The following is a 17,033-nucleotide window of genomic DNA, read 5'->3' on the forward strand; positions in this document are numbered from 1 at the left end:
GACATTTGCCTAAGCAAAACATAATTAGGAAGATAAAATTCTGCTACCAAAATAATCATATAATGTATTCTCCAAGTTGAGTTGTATTTGATGATGTTTATAAATCCTCAGCTGGGAGGAGGAGAGTATAAATGCTTGAGTTTTTAGCCTCTTTTTTTTTTCCTATCTTATACACTGAGTGCTTACTCTGGTGGTTGCTTAAGTGCTTGCCCTATTTTAACCTCATTCAGTTTTTGTGACAGTCTCATAAAGATATATTATTGCATGAGCTCCATTTACAGCGACGGACAGTTAAGAGATAGCTAACATGCTTTAATAATATAACTAGTAAATATGGGGCTGTAGTTGGAGTTTGACTAAGCTCTGTGCAATTTTAAAGGTTTTACTCTTAACCACTCTGCTAAACTTTGCTTATTAGCAATAAATGGCATAGTTCTGTGAGGCTGTGAAAGGTATTCTCAACCAGGAGTGGGTGAGGTGGATATGTAACCATGAGGAACTTTACCTTCGTGCCCCCTCAACTTCGCCTATGTGCCTCCACATTTCCCACTGGAGCAAACCCAGTTATTTTTACATTAGTTCTCACAGTTTTCTCATTTGTTATATAATCAATAAGTTGATCTGGAGGCAAATTGTTGGCTTTCCCTTCTTTGGTTTTGAATCTTCCCATGACTAGGCACTGAGAGGCAAGATAGATGGAGAAGCCCTATCTTAGGAATGAGTGGACACTTAACAGGAGGAAGTGCAAACCATTGAGTTTCATCAGAAGAGCTGGAGAGTAATGGGTGATGGAGCCTTCATGTGCAGACAGGCCTGAGACCCACTCAGATACTTCAAGACTGGATATGCTGGGAGGGATCCAGACTGGTTTTATTGCTTCTAAAGGTCACAAGGAACAGATTTATTTTTTGGATGCTGAGGATCAAATTCAGGGCCTTGGACATGGGAAATATGCACTCTGCCATGGAACCCAAGCTTCTATAGTGGACAGATTTTTTTTTGAATTTATTTTTTATTCATTGACAATTTTATAAATATATAATGAATTTTAGTCCTTCTCACCCCCTCTTACTTGTTTACTTAAATATACTTTATCATACCTATGACTGCTGTATGAATCCCGTTTTGCAAATTATTTGCAAAGCTGCTAGCAGACTAATGAGTCTCATCTTTAGAAGGTTCGTGTGATGTCTCATCACTGGCCAGTCTCAATCAGTGGATGAATCTTTTAGCCTTGTACATGGTACCATCATGTATTCATCATTCCTACTCTATAAAAAGAAGGCTCTCTGGGTACAGCAGTGTGTGTGTGGACACTCTTCTTGGGCAGCCCCTTGTTGCTATGTAGCTAATTCAAGCTGATGGAAGGCCTGTGTTTTCAGCCAGGGGGAAACTGCTGCTGTTCTCTCATTTGAAGCTGGTTTTTCTCATTTAATGCCAGTTGATACTGGATTTTATACCGATGGTATGTAAAGCTGTTGGCAGTTGTGTAGCCCCCCACCTCCTGTTTCTCTTCTCCCATCCTCCCCACTGCCAGCCCTACCAGCGGCTAATCTTTGAGGTCTTTATCACTCCCTCTCTCGTCATAAGGGGTTCAGCATTAGTAAGTACAAACCATGAGATCTGTGGAAACACTGAACACACCAGGCAGATCTCTGCAGTAGTTCGCTTCTGCTCCCTTCTTATCATCACCCTTTATTTCTCCAATTCCACATGAAGCATTAGGGTGACTGTTCTGCTCAGGGCTTTGAGTCCCCTGTTTCTAGTTCTCTTGTAGTTTATGGTTTTAGACCGGGGGGTGAGGGGAGGAGATGTGGAAGTGGCAAAGTAAGGGGAGTTAGGAGGTGTGTGGTTTCTAAGAGGTGCAAGCTGTAGGCATAAAATTACTGTAATTTATTTTCAAAATTCTAAATCTGTTTTCTTTATGTAAAAAAACTGCAGTTAGTGAACTGACACTGTTAAATAAGTTGAAGTGTACAAATGTATACATAAAATACAAGCCCTCCAACTGCCTAATCACAGACATAAAATAATTCTCTTGCTTTTAATGTAGTTTTTATCTTTGATTAATGAAATGTATAACAGTGTTGAAACTTTAGTGAAGTTTGATACTTTGTCCTTTTAGTTAGTACAAAGAAATCTGGAATAATGGCATAATTTCATTTAGGAAAATTATTAAGTTCATGATTTTTTTATTTTTAAGTCTCTTTTGTGGAGAGCAAGTATATTTTTCAACTACCTTTTTCCTTTTCTATTGCCTTTATACTACTTTCCTGGAAATGAAAGGCAAACATCAAGTGTTAGTTTTATCCTGTGGCTTCACTTTGGAAATTTTCTATTTCTCTCCATCAAGATACCTCCTGAAGTCTGTCTGGTGGCATGCTGCATGGCCAGGTGTTCTGTATGGGAAGGCCATTTTAGTGAAAAGGAGAGAGGATAGTCTATTAAATGAGTGAATGGATAAGTCTGTTGAATTGAAAGAGAATAATTTGTTCTCTCTAATAACTAATGGTCCTCATTATCCCACTATTAAATGTGTATCATTTTTCTGAAACCCATGCAAGATTATTGCTATTGGACTGAAATAAAGCAAAGTTTTACTCTTTTCCATGTGTGAATAGGAAAAAATATAGTATTACTCTTCTTATACAATAACCCTATGGGAAACATGGCCACTAAAACGTAAAACTCTCAGCTTTTGTTCTCCAGACTGTAGGTTTTTCTTGCTTTCTCTTACTTTAATAAAAGCCCTCTATATTCTGTGGATGAAATAGTCACAGTATGCTCAAACATTCAAATAGTCTTCTGTTCCTAACAAACTAGACCAGTGATAAGAATAATCTAAAGTTCATTCTAGAATTTCATCTTTTAATAAATTTATATTTTGTGCACAGCAGTACTTAGAATTCTATATAATAATCTTTCTTCCAATGAGCAATGAGTTGTACAATAGCTACAAAGTACATTTCTTTGTAGGCAGTGCTAGAATTTAGGGATTGCTTAATGAGACAGTTTTCTCATTGATCCTGAGAAATTAGAATTTGCAGAATGTCAGAATATGGAATTTAATTACTATACCATTGGGGAGGCAGAGGTGGGAGGATTTCTGGGTATTCAGGGCCAGCTTCGGTTCCATAGGAGGACCTTGTCTTAAAATATAAAATAAAAATGGTAAATTTTTCTGTAACACTTGTGTTACAGAAGTTAGTCTCTGTGAATTGACAGGATTCCGTATGTTTGAAAATAAGGTGTGACAGTGGTCAAAGCAATGTTTGGGAGTGCTTTTGGAACTCCTGAGGAAATAACACCTACAAAAAATATGATGTACATACAGGACAGAGTGACGTATACGTGCTTGAGAGTAGGACAGTGCCACCAGCAGGTGCCTCGGGTATGACTTTGTCAAAGAATTTTGCCATTTTCATGATTAAGCTCTCATAAAGACACTTTATGTTTTTCTATAACACGATTAATAGTAAAATTTAAAAACTAACATTATACTAAATGCATATTAGGGTGTTGAGGGAAGTCTTGTTAGCCAATAAGAACCTCCTCTTATAGGCTGGGGCTCTGTCCCAAGTCTGTGATCCCATAGCACCTGTTCCCAGTCTAATCTTTTGTATTCATTGAGAAAATTAATGAGAAAGGCCTATTGTACCTAGCATCATAATAGACTCTGAAGGATACAAAGGTGAGCTAACTATTGGTTCTTTTAGTTGAATTACAGGCCAGGTGTTTAATTGATTCACTGTTGTAGGGCTGTCTGGTGGACAACACAGCCCATGTCCCAAAAGACGTAAAATAAAGGGTTGTAAGAATTGAGGGGAAGCAGAGACAATGTCTTATCTGGAGCCTGCAGGGAAGGATTTATGAAAGTTGAGACATACTCATATTGGACATTGTGAGACTGGACTGTGAAGAGGTCATTGTGGAATTAGGCTAGTATCTCCATCGGGATAACCAACCCATGCTATCTCAGCTACAATTGCAGCCACTCTGGGTACCTTAGGGAATTGATGGGGAACTTCTTTAGGGGAATCAGTTGCACAGCTTGTTCCTTAGTACTATGAGATCGTTGCTTTCATTAACTCAAAACACTGATGGCCAGTACTGATGCCATTCCACTAATGTAAGCAGTGAATCTTCTAAGAACTTTGAACTAAAAGCAACTCATAATTCTGGCTTAATGAACATTTAGAACTTCTGAAGGAAAATGAAGATTTATCAAATTATTTACAGTAGACCCATTTCTTTGAAAGACCATTTTAAGTGTACTCAAATGATGATCAAAATTTTGTTGCTCCTGCTGGGAGTGGTGGCACACCTCTGTAATGCTACCACTCTGGAGGCTAAGGCAGGAGGATCATGAGTTTAAGGCCAGCCTGGGTTGAAAATAGTGAGATCCTGTCACAAGAAAACAAGAGTAAAACACAAACACTAAACAAAAATTTATGTTGTTTGGGTTGTCGATATAGTTCAGTAGTGGAGCACTTGCCTATCATGTGAAACACTAATTTCACTCCCTAGCACTGTACAAAAAATGCTTATAGAAAAATAGATAAAACAGAGTAACTGAGAAAGTTGAATACATCATTATACACAGGCACTTAAACTGTATAAAATAAGCCTGGCATGATGGTGCATTCCTTTAATCCTAACATTTGAGAGGCAGAGTCAGGTTGATCTGTGTGAGATCGAGGCCAGCCTGGGCTACATAATGAGTTCCAGGCCAGTGGGAGCTATAGGAGACCCCTGTCTCAAAGAGACAGAAAACGTATATGTAGTGGTAAATAATGAATTTCTCTTTACTATCAAATACTGATAGTAATAGTATTTTATTGTTAAAAATAACACAGATTTTCCAAAACCAGAAAGAAAAAGCAGTTAAATAATTACCAACTTACTAAAATGTAAGTGACTAGAAACCTTGAGCTGTGCTTTTATCCCTTTACTCCATCTATTGACTTATGTCAAAGACAAGCAGACTTTGCTGTGAGTCTGTGATCATTGGTCTGTTATTAATTTGTGTTATTTTATTTTTCTGTTTTTTAAGCATGAAGTAATTTATCATCCTTTCTCAGGTTTAAAAGGAAGAATAAATTACTTCTGAAGTATTCCCTGGCCTAAGGTACAGAATGAGCATACCTAATCTGAAATGCTCCAAAACCTTTTGACACAGACATCGTGATCCCTAACCACTTACTTTTAATGAGTTAGTAAACGCTTAACTTCTCTTCTCCTTCTGGTTTTGTTTAAAAAAACTCTTATAGGGTGGAAAATTCCCTCATGTGATATGATTCCCTCATGTGATGTATCATAGTCAAAATGCAGGCACATTGAAAATACTACATAAAAATGTGTATAGGGTACATATACAAGGATTATATGAAACATAAAAGAATTTTGCATTTAGACTTCATCCTATCCCCAATATACTTCATTATGTGTATACAGATATGCTAAACTGCGCGCGCGCACACACACACACACACACACACACACACACACACACACATTCGTTAAAAAAATAAAAATACTGGAGACAGTTGGTTCCAAGGATTTCAGATAAGGCATACTCAGCCTATACACATTTCATTAATTTAAAATTCATATTCATGTCTCATTAAGGCTTTAAAAACAGTTGAGTTGAAGTCATGAATTTAAAAAAAAAATTTGTTGAGCTTTTTGTACATTTCATACAGCAGGTCTTCATCAAATTCAGCACCCCCCCAACTTGACCTCATGTATTCTGCCATATCCAGTCAAGCATTTACCCAGATGTCCTTTGGTGCAAATTCATCCACTGGGGTCTAGTCAGCCTATCTAGAGATTGTTGGTAAGGCCTACTCTCCCTAACCCAGTAGTAATCAGTCTCCAGTAGTTCCCAGATTAGGGCTGACCCACCACCCATTTCTGTCATTCCACTGTGGGCCCTTGGAGTTGGCATGGGTCTTGTGCTTGATGCCACCATTGCCACAAGTTCACATGTACAAGCTTCCAGTGACCTGAAAGCCCCTGCTTCCCTATGTTCATGGACCAACCCTGGCTCTTATAATCTTTCTGCCTCCTCTTCTGCAATGATTCTTGAGCCGTGGCTGGGAGAGGTTTAAAATAGGAGTCCTATCCAGGGACACACATTCTGCAGTCTCTTATTCTTTAAAAGGTGGTCAGTTGGGGGCTGGAGAGATGGTTCAGCAGTTAAGAACACTGACTGTTCTTGCAGAAGACCCAGGTTCGAATCCCAGCACCCACATGGCCGCTAACAACTGTCCTTAACTCCAGTTCCAGGGGATCTGACGGTCTCTTCTGTCCTCCGCGGTCATTGCATGACACAGGTGCACTTACATACATGCAGGCAATACACTCATACACATAAAATAAAAATAATAAATAAAATATTTTTTAAAAAGTTGGTCAGTTGCCTTTTGTGTTTATCACACTCTATTGTATAAAGAAGCTATACTGGTGAGAGTTGAGGTATGCACTACCCTCCTCCCCCAACCCCGTTTCACTATGTTCCATGAGTTTTAGGTATAGAGGTTCCGCTGCAGATAATGTCGCCTAGAACTGGGCATCTCTGAAACGTATATTCTCTGTGTCTGAGCAGTTGTGGGATTCTGCAGTAGCCTCCATCTGTTGCAGAAAGAAGCTTCTTTGATGAGTGGTGTATGGTATACTTGTCTGTAAATATGAGGATCCATGTTTAGCATATGGTAAGAAATTTCATTTGTCCCTAGATATGACAGAGATAGAGTTTTCTCTAGAATCTATGACCTCTCCAGCTATTTGTATCTGGCTGTTTACAGTGCCACCTGTGAGTTCACTCCCATTGAGAGCGCTTTAATTCCAATTAGGTAGCTCTTGATTACCCCCACATAACAATACCACTACTATACCAATAGAGGTAGTTTGCTGTGCTGGTCATTATGGTTACTAGGATTTAGGGTTGGGTTGGATCATTGATTTTCTCCTGTAGCAGCTTGCAGAGTATCCTCTAGAACTATGAGAGCTAAACTTCAGGTAGAAGGCTTCCAGGTCAGTTCCTGCTCCCTTGCTCCAAGTCCTTTGTCTTCAGCAGTAGGGTCTTATCTTCCGGTACTAGGTGATACCAAGAGCTCTAACAATAGCCTGTGTTATTTTGGGAGTCTCTTGAACCACTTTGACCAACCAGTTGAAGTGAGGTCTCTCCTGTCTGGCACTGTGTTCCTTGCCATACAGTCCCCAGGTATACATAGAGACTAATGTTCAGGCACTGTATGTGCATTTCTCAGGGGGTTTCTGAGGCAACACATTTTTCTCTGGCTTCCCTAGCCCCCCAAGATCCAGTCATCTCTACTCTTTCTCCCCAACATCTGACCTCCTTCCTCCCTCCCCAGTCCAAGCATCCCCATTATTGCCTACCTCCTCCCAATTACACCAGTTTTCCACCATTCCCCCCTCTCCTGAGTTCCCTCTTCCCCCACCATGCCCCCCTGCATATCCTTCCTTCCTCTCCTCCCAGCTGAATAATTTTTTTGGAGGCAAGATCTCACTATGTAGCTCTGGGTGGTCTAGAACTAGCCATGTTGACAGGCTGGCCTGGCCTTAAACTCTCAACGATCTGCTTGCCTCTGTCCCCCACACCCCTGGTACTGGAATTAAAGGTGTGACCCACAACACCTGGTTCATGAAGTCATGAGTTCATGAATTTTGCTTATCAAGAATTTTTTTCTGTCAAGATTTTGGGAATTATTTCTTGCAAGATAGCATAAATCATTGATGTTTTTTAACCCAAATGTTTGACTATTTTTTAAAAAACAGAAATTCTGCATTTTTGTTATGGAGAGGGTGTTTGTAGTGTGAAAGGCAGTTGTCTGCAGTTTGTGTACTCAGTTGTTTATTGTTTAATATTTTATTTATTATTTTCTATGTGTGAGTGTATTGCCTGCATATATGTAAGTGCACCTGCGTCTTGCAGTGCCCACAGAGGCCAGAAGAGGGCATCAGGTCCCGTGGAATTGGATGCCCTTTCGGTGGGTGCTGGGAATCAAACTTGGGTCCTCTGTAAAAGCAGCCAGTGCACTTAACAGCTGAGCCATCTTCTCTCTATCCTCCTCAGCTATTTATTTTTAAGTGGGATTTACAGTGTTTTAAAACTTACAGAAAATGAAAGATATATGGCAATAGAATTAAAATAATAAACCTTTAATTAGTCATTATTCATACTCAGTACACATCAACTCTAGCCAGTCTTTACTCTTCTCCATCCCCACCGATTGATTACCATAATGCGAATCCTATCATTGCTTCTGTAAATAATTTATTTTGTATTTCTAGAAGACAGTGGTTCTCCCTTTCAACATAACCACAGTATATCATTCCATCACATTGGAAATTTAAAAAATACACAATTCTTTCACTTCATTACATATCCATTACATATTTCCCTGATTATACTATGAATGTACTTTAAAAGCTCAGTATTTGAATTGTAAACCAGACTGGGTTCGTATGATAGTTAATCACTTCCATTTTTTTTTTAATCTTCACTGTTTATTTAAGAAACCAAAACTTTTAGTCTGTAGAATTTTCTTGGTTCTAGTGTGTGCTGATTGCACTGAATTGGTATCCTTAAACATGTTCCTCTGTCCCACTTATTTCCTCTAAGTTGTTTGTTAGATTAAAGTCATGACCATATTTAGATTGAATTTGTTTGATTTTAGTTTATGCTTCTTTAATGCTACTTCCTTGGTGAGGTTTTATATATATTTGAGGAGTTACATTATATCTAGTCATGGCTACCTAACTAAACAGCCTGTTGAATTTTTACCATCAACACACACCTGTGTAGTCTGCATTGAGTTCATGAAATAGTGTATTGCTTCATCCCAGGAAGCCCCCTCATGTCTCCTAGAAACTGTTCACCAGAAAATTAGGAGTCAGGAATTCTAATATCAAAGAAGAGATTTTCATATGTGTGTATGTATATATATATAATTTTGCCTTTATTCTTTGGCTACTTTCACTCAATATCATATTTTTGATAGTCATCTATGTGGTTGTCCTTTCTGTAAGTTTTACACAGTGTTTCATTGTATAAATAGACTACACTGTGGGAGTACCTACTGTACTACCTACGTACACCAATGGGTTGTTTCCATTTGGCTCTTAGAACGGCACTGTTTGGAGAGTGCTTATGCAAGCCCTCCGTTGAACACAGTGATTTATTTCTGTTGCGTGTGTACTTAGGTGTAGAACTGCTAGGCCAGAGCGTGCGTACATGCATATTGAGCCTCAGCAGCAGCTTCCAGTTTCCTGAAGTGGATCTACCAACTCACTCCCTACAAGCAGTGTATGTGTGTTTCATGTTCTTAACAATTCTTGGTGTTTTTTCCTCTTCATTTTACATAGTTACATATTTAATATTGGGCTTTTACTTTGCATTTCTTTGGTTATTAATGAAGTTGAGCACCTTTTCACAAGTTTCTTGACCAGTTGAACATGTCCTTTTGTGTCAGGATTTTGTCTTGTTGATTTGCAGGAGTTCCTTACATACTCTAAATGTGGGCCCTTTGGAAATATATACTGTGAACATCTAGTCCACATGGTTTTTGTAAAAAAAAAATAGGATTTACATTATTTTACCATGAAATGCTAAAATTTTAAGACTCTCATATAGTTTACCTAGAACATTTCCCACATATCAGACTACCCCCTTCTTTCTGCCCCTTCCCAGTTAGCACCCTCCACATCAGCATCACTCATCTGATTTCTAGCATCATAAATTAGTTGTCCTATTCTATAATTGTATGGCAAAGTATATACTTTCTGTTCAACTTCTTTCACTTATATAATATTTTTGAGATCCATCTATCATACTGCCTGTATTGGTACTCATTCTTTTCATAGCCAAACATTATTGCTGATAAATCAGATCATCCATTCCTGTTAATATTTGCCTAGCTTTCATTTGAGGCTATTATGAATAAATTAATCATAAAATCATTGTAGATACTCTTATACACAGCTGTTTAATGGAGATAGCATTGATACTTTAAATCTCCACTAAATATTTTTTCTTCAATATTGAATTTCTATTTTATGTATTGTTTTCTAGGAAGTCCAGATACTTGAAAGCCTAGATTCATGCAAAAGAAAAATAATTTACTTCATAAAAGAAATTTTAAAAAATATTCATAGTAACAGTTCATTAATTGGCTTCCCAATTCTTCCCAATTCTTCTCAAGTGACTCCTACAGAGAGCTGCTTGTAGATACTAGTTTCTTCCTTTACTTATTTGGAATTTCTTCTGTATAGATTTTCCCTTTCCCACTTACACAAATATATGTATTTAACTGGCTTTACTGTAGTTATTTGTAGTTTTAGTAAAAGAGACCTTGATGTTTGGAGGAAGAAATATTAAATCATGATGATTTAATACATAATGATACTTTCCAAATAAATATATGCCTTGATTTATAAACAGCTTAAATATTTGAGAAGGGACCTAGGTGAACATTCCAGGAACAGTAGTACTTTACAATGGTTAGAAAAGGCGATGGTAGAAAAAAATAATTTTATGGCAGTGTCACATCAGAGGCATGTGATAAAACTGTGGTGATCTTCAGTAAAAACAGTACTGCTAAACTCATCCACCCCAGTGCCTGTGATGTTACTTTCTATAAATACACCTTTGAAACATGAGAGCTTTGATCCTATTGCCAAAATAATGTGCGATCCTAGAAATTTTCTAATTATAAATGACAGTATTTTAATTTAATTCTACTACTTCTCCTGTCCCTCCCATCCTAGCACAATTGACTTGATCACTGCAAGTCACAGGATTGAATTAAAGCATACATTGCATCATCTCTGCTTACTGTGGAGGAACCACAGCCGTTCTCTGCCAGATAACTGGTTTTCCAAAGCACACTCAGGTTCCCCTTCCTTTATTTTCTGCCTGGCCAAATGAGTGAAGTCATCTATCAAAAAGTAGTCTAGTAGAAGTGGAAGTTCCTTTCCTCAAACGTGGCATAAAGTTTGTTTCTTTATACCAGTTGTTGAGAGAAAGCTGTCGGTAGAAGAGGTAAGGAACTTAGAATTCAGTTTTATATCTCTTGTTCAGCTTTCATATGGTTACACACTGTGAGCAGTTTAATGTTGATTCCAGAATGTATATGGAGGTAGGGCAACTGTGATGGTAAGGATTGTTCTTCGATGTCTTTTTTGATAGATGTGCTTAATTTTGGAGTAACAATAATCACAAAGGGCATTTGATGTAGCAGGTCTGTTTTGCAGTCTTAAAATTCAAAATCTCTACCTCTAGGTGGCAGCACTAGACACTTTTTTTTTTCCTGTTACACGCCAGGCTTAAGTTTTTGTGTAAGCAGTAAAACTTTCAAATCTACTGATACTTTGAAATAAGCTTCGTAATAGTTCCAATTTCAAGTTACTTTGTGTGCTCAGTAAGTTTGGGGCTTGTTTTAGCCTGGGTTTTCAAAGTTTTTGTAAAGGCATTCCAGCAGCAGTGTCTGCTTTGAACACATTAGCCCTCTTCAGTTTGCCCATTATATTTATAATTCTCCTTCCAAGAAAAGCACTTGTTTAATGACATTGTTGTATTGAAGTAGCATATACAAGGGCTATTATAAGCCTATTACTTTAAGGTAATTGAACTTTCTTTTCCTTTTGTGCCTTTAAAATTTAACAATGGCCATAACCAAGAGGATACAAGATTGAAGCTCTTCCCCTGAAAAAGTTCAGCTTGAGAATATATCTGAAGTAATTAACTAGGCCAGATGGCTTTGTTACTGCAATGGGAAGAGTCATTTGTAGACGTCAACATTTAGAGCAGATATTTCATAAGGCCTGGTGGTTTTTTATTTTTCTCACAGTCAGCTTGTTGGGCGTTTCTCTCTCAGTAAGTAGCAAGGTGGGCCATGTCTACTTTTGGCTGATTCACTGGGCAGGCAGGCTGCCCTGGGCTATTGTGTGCATCTCCATGCACTCAGGTGTGCCAAGTGAACCTTGGCTGGTGAGGGAGGACTAGAGAGCAGCCACTGGCCAATTGTGTGTATATGCAAACCAGCATGGTTTTGTTCCTTTGTTTTTGGACTGTGGAATCTTGTCTTTTAGAAAAGTCTTGCTTTTTTTGTTCCTTCTAAAATTAGAATTGGCCTTAGAAATTGATTAATAATTATACAGGAAGAAAAGTTGAAGGTGATTTCTCTGTAAGTACAGATAAATCATCACACTATATGAATACCCTTATATTCACAACTGGTGTTGAACTAGGAGTGCTTATTCCTGACTGTAGAGAACAAATGGCCTCCCTCACAGACATGGTTTCTTTCACTCAGTTCCTCTGTCCCATTTTACCTTTAAATGTGAGGGTATGTATTCATACATATTTAACTGATTTGTCATTTCTCTAGGAGATGGGTAACTTGTTAAATCAAAATGATAGTGAGTCTTGGGGTGGGCCAAATGTCAGATGTCATAGTAATTTCTATCACTGATGAAGAACAGTTCTTTGATTTTTTCTGAAACTGTATTTTAAATTTTTTTCTTATATACTGTCATGTTAGGAAGTGCTTTTAAATCCCACAAAGAGTTACTTATTAACTTCACATGTAGCATAAGCATGTGTTTCATGTGAATATAGTCTTGATAAAAATGGTGTTCATTTAACTATTTTGCTTTTATTCAGTGCCTGTTTATTATTTACCATTTAGTAAGCACCACTGAAACTTTGCTTATCCTTTTATTATCTCATTTGAAGTTCAAAATGTGTCAGTGACACTAGCTCCATTTTGCCAGTGAGAAAACTGAGACTCCATATCTCAATCATCAATTCTTCGTTTGACACCTTTACTGTGTAAACATTTGCCTCAAGTATTTTATAATTACTAGATGTCACTCCATGACTGACCTAAAGAGAATTTAGGAGTTTGAATTTTGACTATATGTTAGATTATCTACTTATGCAGCTGTTGATGGACTTAAAGCAATTTTTGGTTATTTTTAGTATTGCTGAACTCTTCACTGTTACTATTTTATATGACTTACTGATACTAAAATAGATATGAAAGCTTTTCTTAAATATCCAAATCCCTAGAACGTTAGGGATTTCCCCAATATTTTCAAGAAAATACTACTATAGTGTGGGATAATTAGCCTTAAATATAAATTGAAGTAGTGAAGTTTGACATATATGCTTTGAACAAAGGAAAATTACATTGGTAAACATGTTTCATTTCTTTAATTTGTGGAAACAAGACAGCATAAATGATACATTGATTTATTTGTTCTGTTGCTTCTCTTGAAATAGGGAAGATACATTTGGATTCAAGGTTGTTGAGGGGGTTTTAGACCTATGGAATCTGTAGGTCCATCTTTCTGCATGTATTTTAAATGTATGAATTCCAAACACCAAAATATGAGGTTGCATTTTATCTCAGATTCTGCTATTGAATTATAGCCACTGAATTAGTTTGCAGCCTACATGCCGTTAAGTACTGATGCAAGATGAAATCGACCACTGCATTGAAATCAGGGTTTGCAGTTGTGCCTGCACTTGGAGTTATAATGGCAGTGAGCCTGTTTTCTTTAATGGGATTTTAAAAAATCTGTTTTCAGTTTTAATGGTGACATTTTAAGAGTATTTCTTAACAGGGCACAATTATTTGAGGTTTTTACTATAACGTTAAAAAAGAATGAAACATCCTATGAAATGCCCAAATGTCCCTTGGCATGTTCCAGGTACTTTTTTGATTTATAAACTAATCTCTTATAAAAAGAGAAATTACTTGTCCATGCAATCTTGAGTTCAGATGACTCTGCATGTACACATGGGAATTTAAAAATCATTCTTTTTTGAGAATTTACTTTGAAGGTTGTTTCCTTGGGGTGAATAATCCCTGAAATTTGGTTTTCTTTCATAGGACTCGACTCCACTCAGTTTAGAGTTCATCAGTGTCATAAAGATGAAGAGAATGATGCTCTGCTTGTTGGTCCAATACAGCTGACTGACGAAGAGAAATACAAGGACTGTGAAAAATTCAAATGCCTGTGTCCTACATGTGGAACTGAAAATATTTATGATAGTGTCTTTGATGGCTCGGTTAGTTACTTTTTGTTTTGTTTTTTCCCAAATGAGTATATTGTGACCCTTTGTACACTTTAGGGTATACAAAAGGTAAAAAAAAAAAAACCCTCACATGTTGCATTTGTGTCATTAAGAAATTTTAGCAACCTGAATTCTGCTTTTACAACTTAATTTCTGGTAAAAAATGCTTAATTGGATGTGCTTTACTAATTGTTTTTTTTTTTCCTTCCTAGAGTGCTTGACCTTAGACTTAAAATGGACTCTCTTAAAAATTCTAATTGTCTTAAAATATTTTTATTTTAATTCCTTAATTAGTAACCTGTATTTCCCTACTACCCCATTTATTAAGTCTTAGAGCTATACTGTCCTTTATCTTAAATCAAGTTAGTGAGAATTAAGAGTTTGGGGAGAGCTTTCATTTGCCTTTACATGTCCTACTTAGCTCCTTTTGGACAAGGGTACTCTTACTATCTTTCTTGCTGTCTTTACACACCAGGCATTTTTAAAAAATCACCAGGAGACATTTCTCTCAAGAAGTACTGCCAAAAATGTATCATTGACCTTGGATCAGAACTTGAAACTTGGCCAATTCACTTGATTCCACTGCAGTATCATAAGTGTGCTAGCCATTGGCAAATGAGTAGGCAGCAGAACTCTGTAAAACCTTGAAGCTGAGAGAAAATACATCTTTTATCTAAATTAAAAGTAATTATTTTAAGTTAATTTGGAAAAACGGCAGATGTTTTGCACTTTTTGAATCAAAACAAAGCAGTCTTTGGAAGCAAGTGCAAGGAAGAGGCAGCCACAGAGCAGCAATACTTGCTAAATCCTTGAGTTTTGCTTCATTACAGCTGTAAGTAAGATAGTTAATTGCATGGAGGCTTGACGACTTGCAGATGGGCTAACTGTGGAAGAGCCGATGTCAAGCTCTAAAATCTCTTCCACCTGGAATTGCTTAGCGTGGTTATGTACCAGATTGGAGCAGGAAACCAAGATGTTTGAGTATCCAGAAAGAAAACAAATACTCTAGAAACTCCCAACAGTTTTCCTATATCTTATATTTGTTTTGTCTTTGTTCAAAACACAACATGATACAATAAAATGTTTTTTCCAACTCCTAACAGTAAATCTTCCAAACTTCTACTCCTCTTACCTCTTTCTCCTGAATATATTTCAGTTTTTTGGACTGCAGAAATTTAGAACTGCCAACCTGATGATAAGTGAGATTGTTTTATTGCTTTTGTAGTGCAATACTTTTAATTTTTTAGATTTTCTGCTTAAATTTCAGTTGGTGCAATAACAGCAAACCAATGTCATGTAAGGGCTCTTGCTTATCTTCAACTTTGGATTGAATGAGTGCAAATTAAAATTTGTGATCAGTGTCTCTAAGAAGAATGTTTATTTCTGGTAATGTGATTTCACTGGTATTTTCAGAACAAAAATGGCTTTAGCTATAAATCTTGCCTTGCATTGAATGTAAAGGGTGAGTTCAGGGTTTTCCATTTTGATTTCACACTCCATTATCATGATAGCAAAAGAGTAGATGGTATGTGCCTCTAAAGAGAGCCTTTGGGAGTAAATAGTTGAGAAAATGAGTTTAAATGCTAACCTATAAAATGAATTACAAGCTTTGTGAACCAAGAAAATGTGAAAATTTTTAAGTACAAAATACTCTTAATCTGCTAATAACCTTTTGTATACTTGTCTGTCCTGACTTCTGTAGGGAACTGATGTGGAGCCCAGCTTGTATCGTTGCAGTAACATTGATTGTAAGGCTTCACCACTGACCTTTATAATGCAGCTGAGCAATAAATTGATCATGGACATTAGACGTTGCATTAAAAAGTACTATGATGTAAGTATCTATATAGAGACTTTACATACACAATTTACTTAGGCTTAGTAATTGTTTTATTGGTTTTTAAGAAACTAGAACTCCTTGAAAATACTTGAGAAAATTCCTGCTTAAATAATATTAATAAAAATATGACATACTGGGCTGGAGAGATGGCTCAGCTGTTAAAACAACTTGCTGCTCTTGCACAACACATGGGTTTGGTCCCCAGCACATACTTGGTGGGTCACAATTGTCGGTATATCCAGTTCCAAGGGATTCAACACCCTCTTCTGGCCTCTATGTGCACTGCATGCATGTGATGCACATACATACATGTGGCAAACACTCATTCACATAAATTAAAAGTGAATAAATCTAAAAAAAATATGACAATGCAATTCAGAAGTTTTTTACATTTGATTATTTTGATGAGATGTTGATGTGTGTGTGTGGAAGTCAGATGACAACTTGCAGGAGTTGATTCTCTCCTTCCACCAAGTGGGATCCAGGCATTAAACTCAGATTGTCCAACTTGGTGACAAGGTTTTTATGCAGTAAACCATCTTGCTGATCTAAAGTGTGTAGTTTCAGCCTAGTAGCATGAGATATAATTTTCTTTTTCATGGACATTAAATCTCTATTATTGAAGAGTATTTTAAAGAATGAATTTTTACTTTTCAGAAAAATGGGAATATATTCAGGAATCTTATTTTGAATTAATATTTAGATAACTAAATTAAATGGTGACTCACATATTCGTGTAGACAGGGAAAAATACTAGTATTGCCTGTCTTCAGCAAGTAGAGTCATGAAGTCATGGGTGATAATTTTAGTAAATCCTAATTCTCTGTATTCATATGACAATCTTAAGTCAATTCCATGCCTACTTTTCTGAGGAAATCAAAAGAAGCATCTTTTAACTGCAGAGCAGTTTGAGATTTCCAAGAGAAACTTCTATTTTTTATATATGTATAGTTAAAAACATCAGAATAATAGGTAAGCTGTCTTCAGTAGGAAGAATATTGTTTTGTTTTGTTCATAACATGTTTCCGATGAATGTTTTTTCTTTTCAAAAATTTAAATTTAAAAAGACTCATCATTTCCCATTTT

At 36.8% G+C, this 17,033-nt stretch overlaps 1 protein-coding gene across 4 annotated transcripts in view; it reads left to right on the forward strand.

Moving 5' to 3' along the window:
* Window positions 1-17,033, forward strand: part of Pola1 (DNA polymerase alpha 1, catalytic subunit) — a 336,580-nt gene that overhangs the window by 148,466 nt on the left and 171,081 nt on the right. For all 4 annotated transcript variants that reach the window (XM_017795508.2, XM_017795509.2, XM_008822724.3 and 1 more), the window contains 2 exons: window positions 13,923-14,101; window positions 15,810-15,941. In XM_017795508.2, coding sequence (XP_017650997.1) covers window positions 13,923-14,101; window positions 15,810-15,941 — 311 coding nt within the window. The remainder of the gene's footprint in view (window positions 1-13,922; window positions 14,102-15,809; window positions 15,942-17,033) is intronic.

This window comes from Nannospalax galili, unplaced genomic scaffold (assembly GCF_000622305.1).
Source record: "Nannospalax galili isolate Female #2095 unplaced genomic scaffold, S.galili_v1.0 scaffold7, whole genome shotgun sequence".
Classification (NCBI taxonomy): Eukaryota; Metazoa; Chordata; class Mammalia; order Rodentia; family Spalacidae; genus Nannospalax; species Nannospalax galili.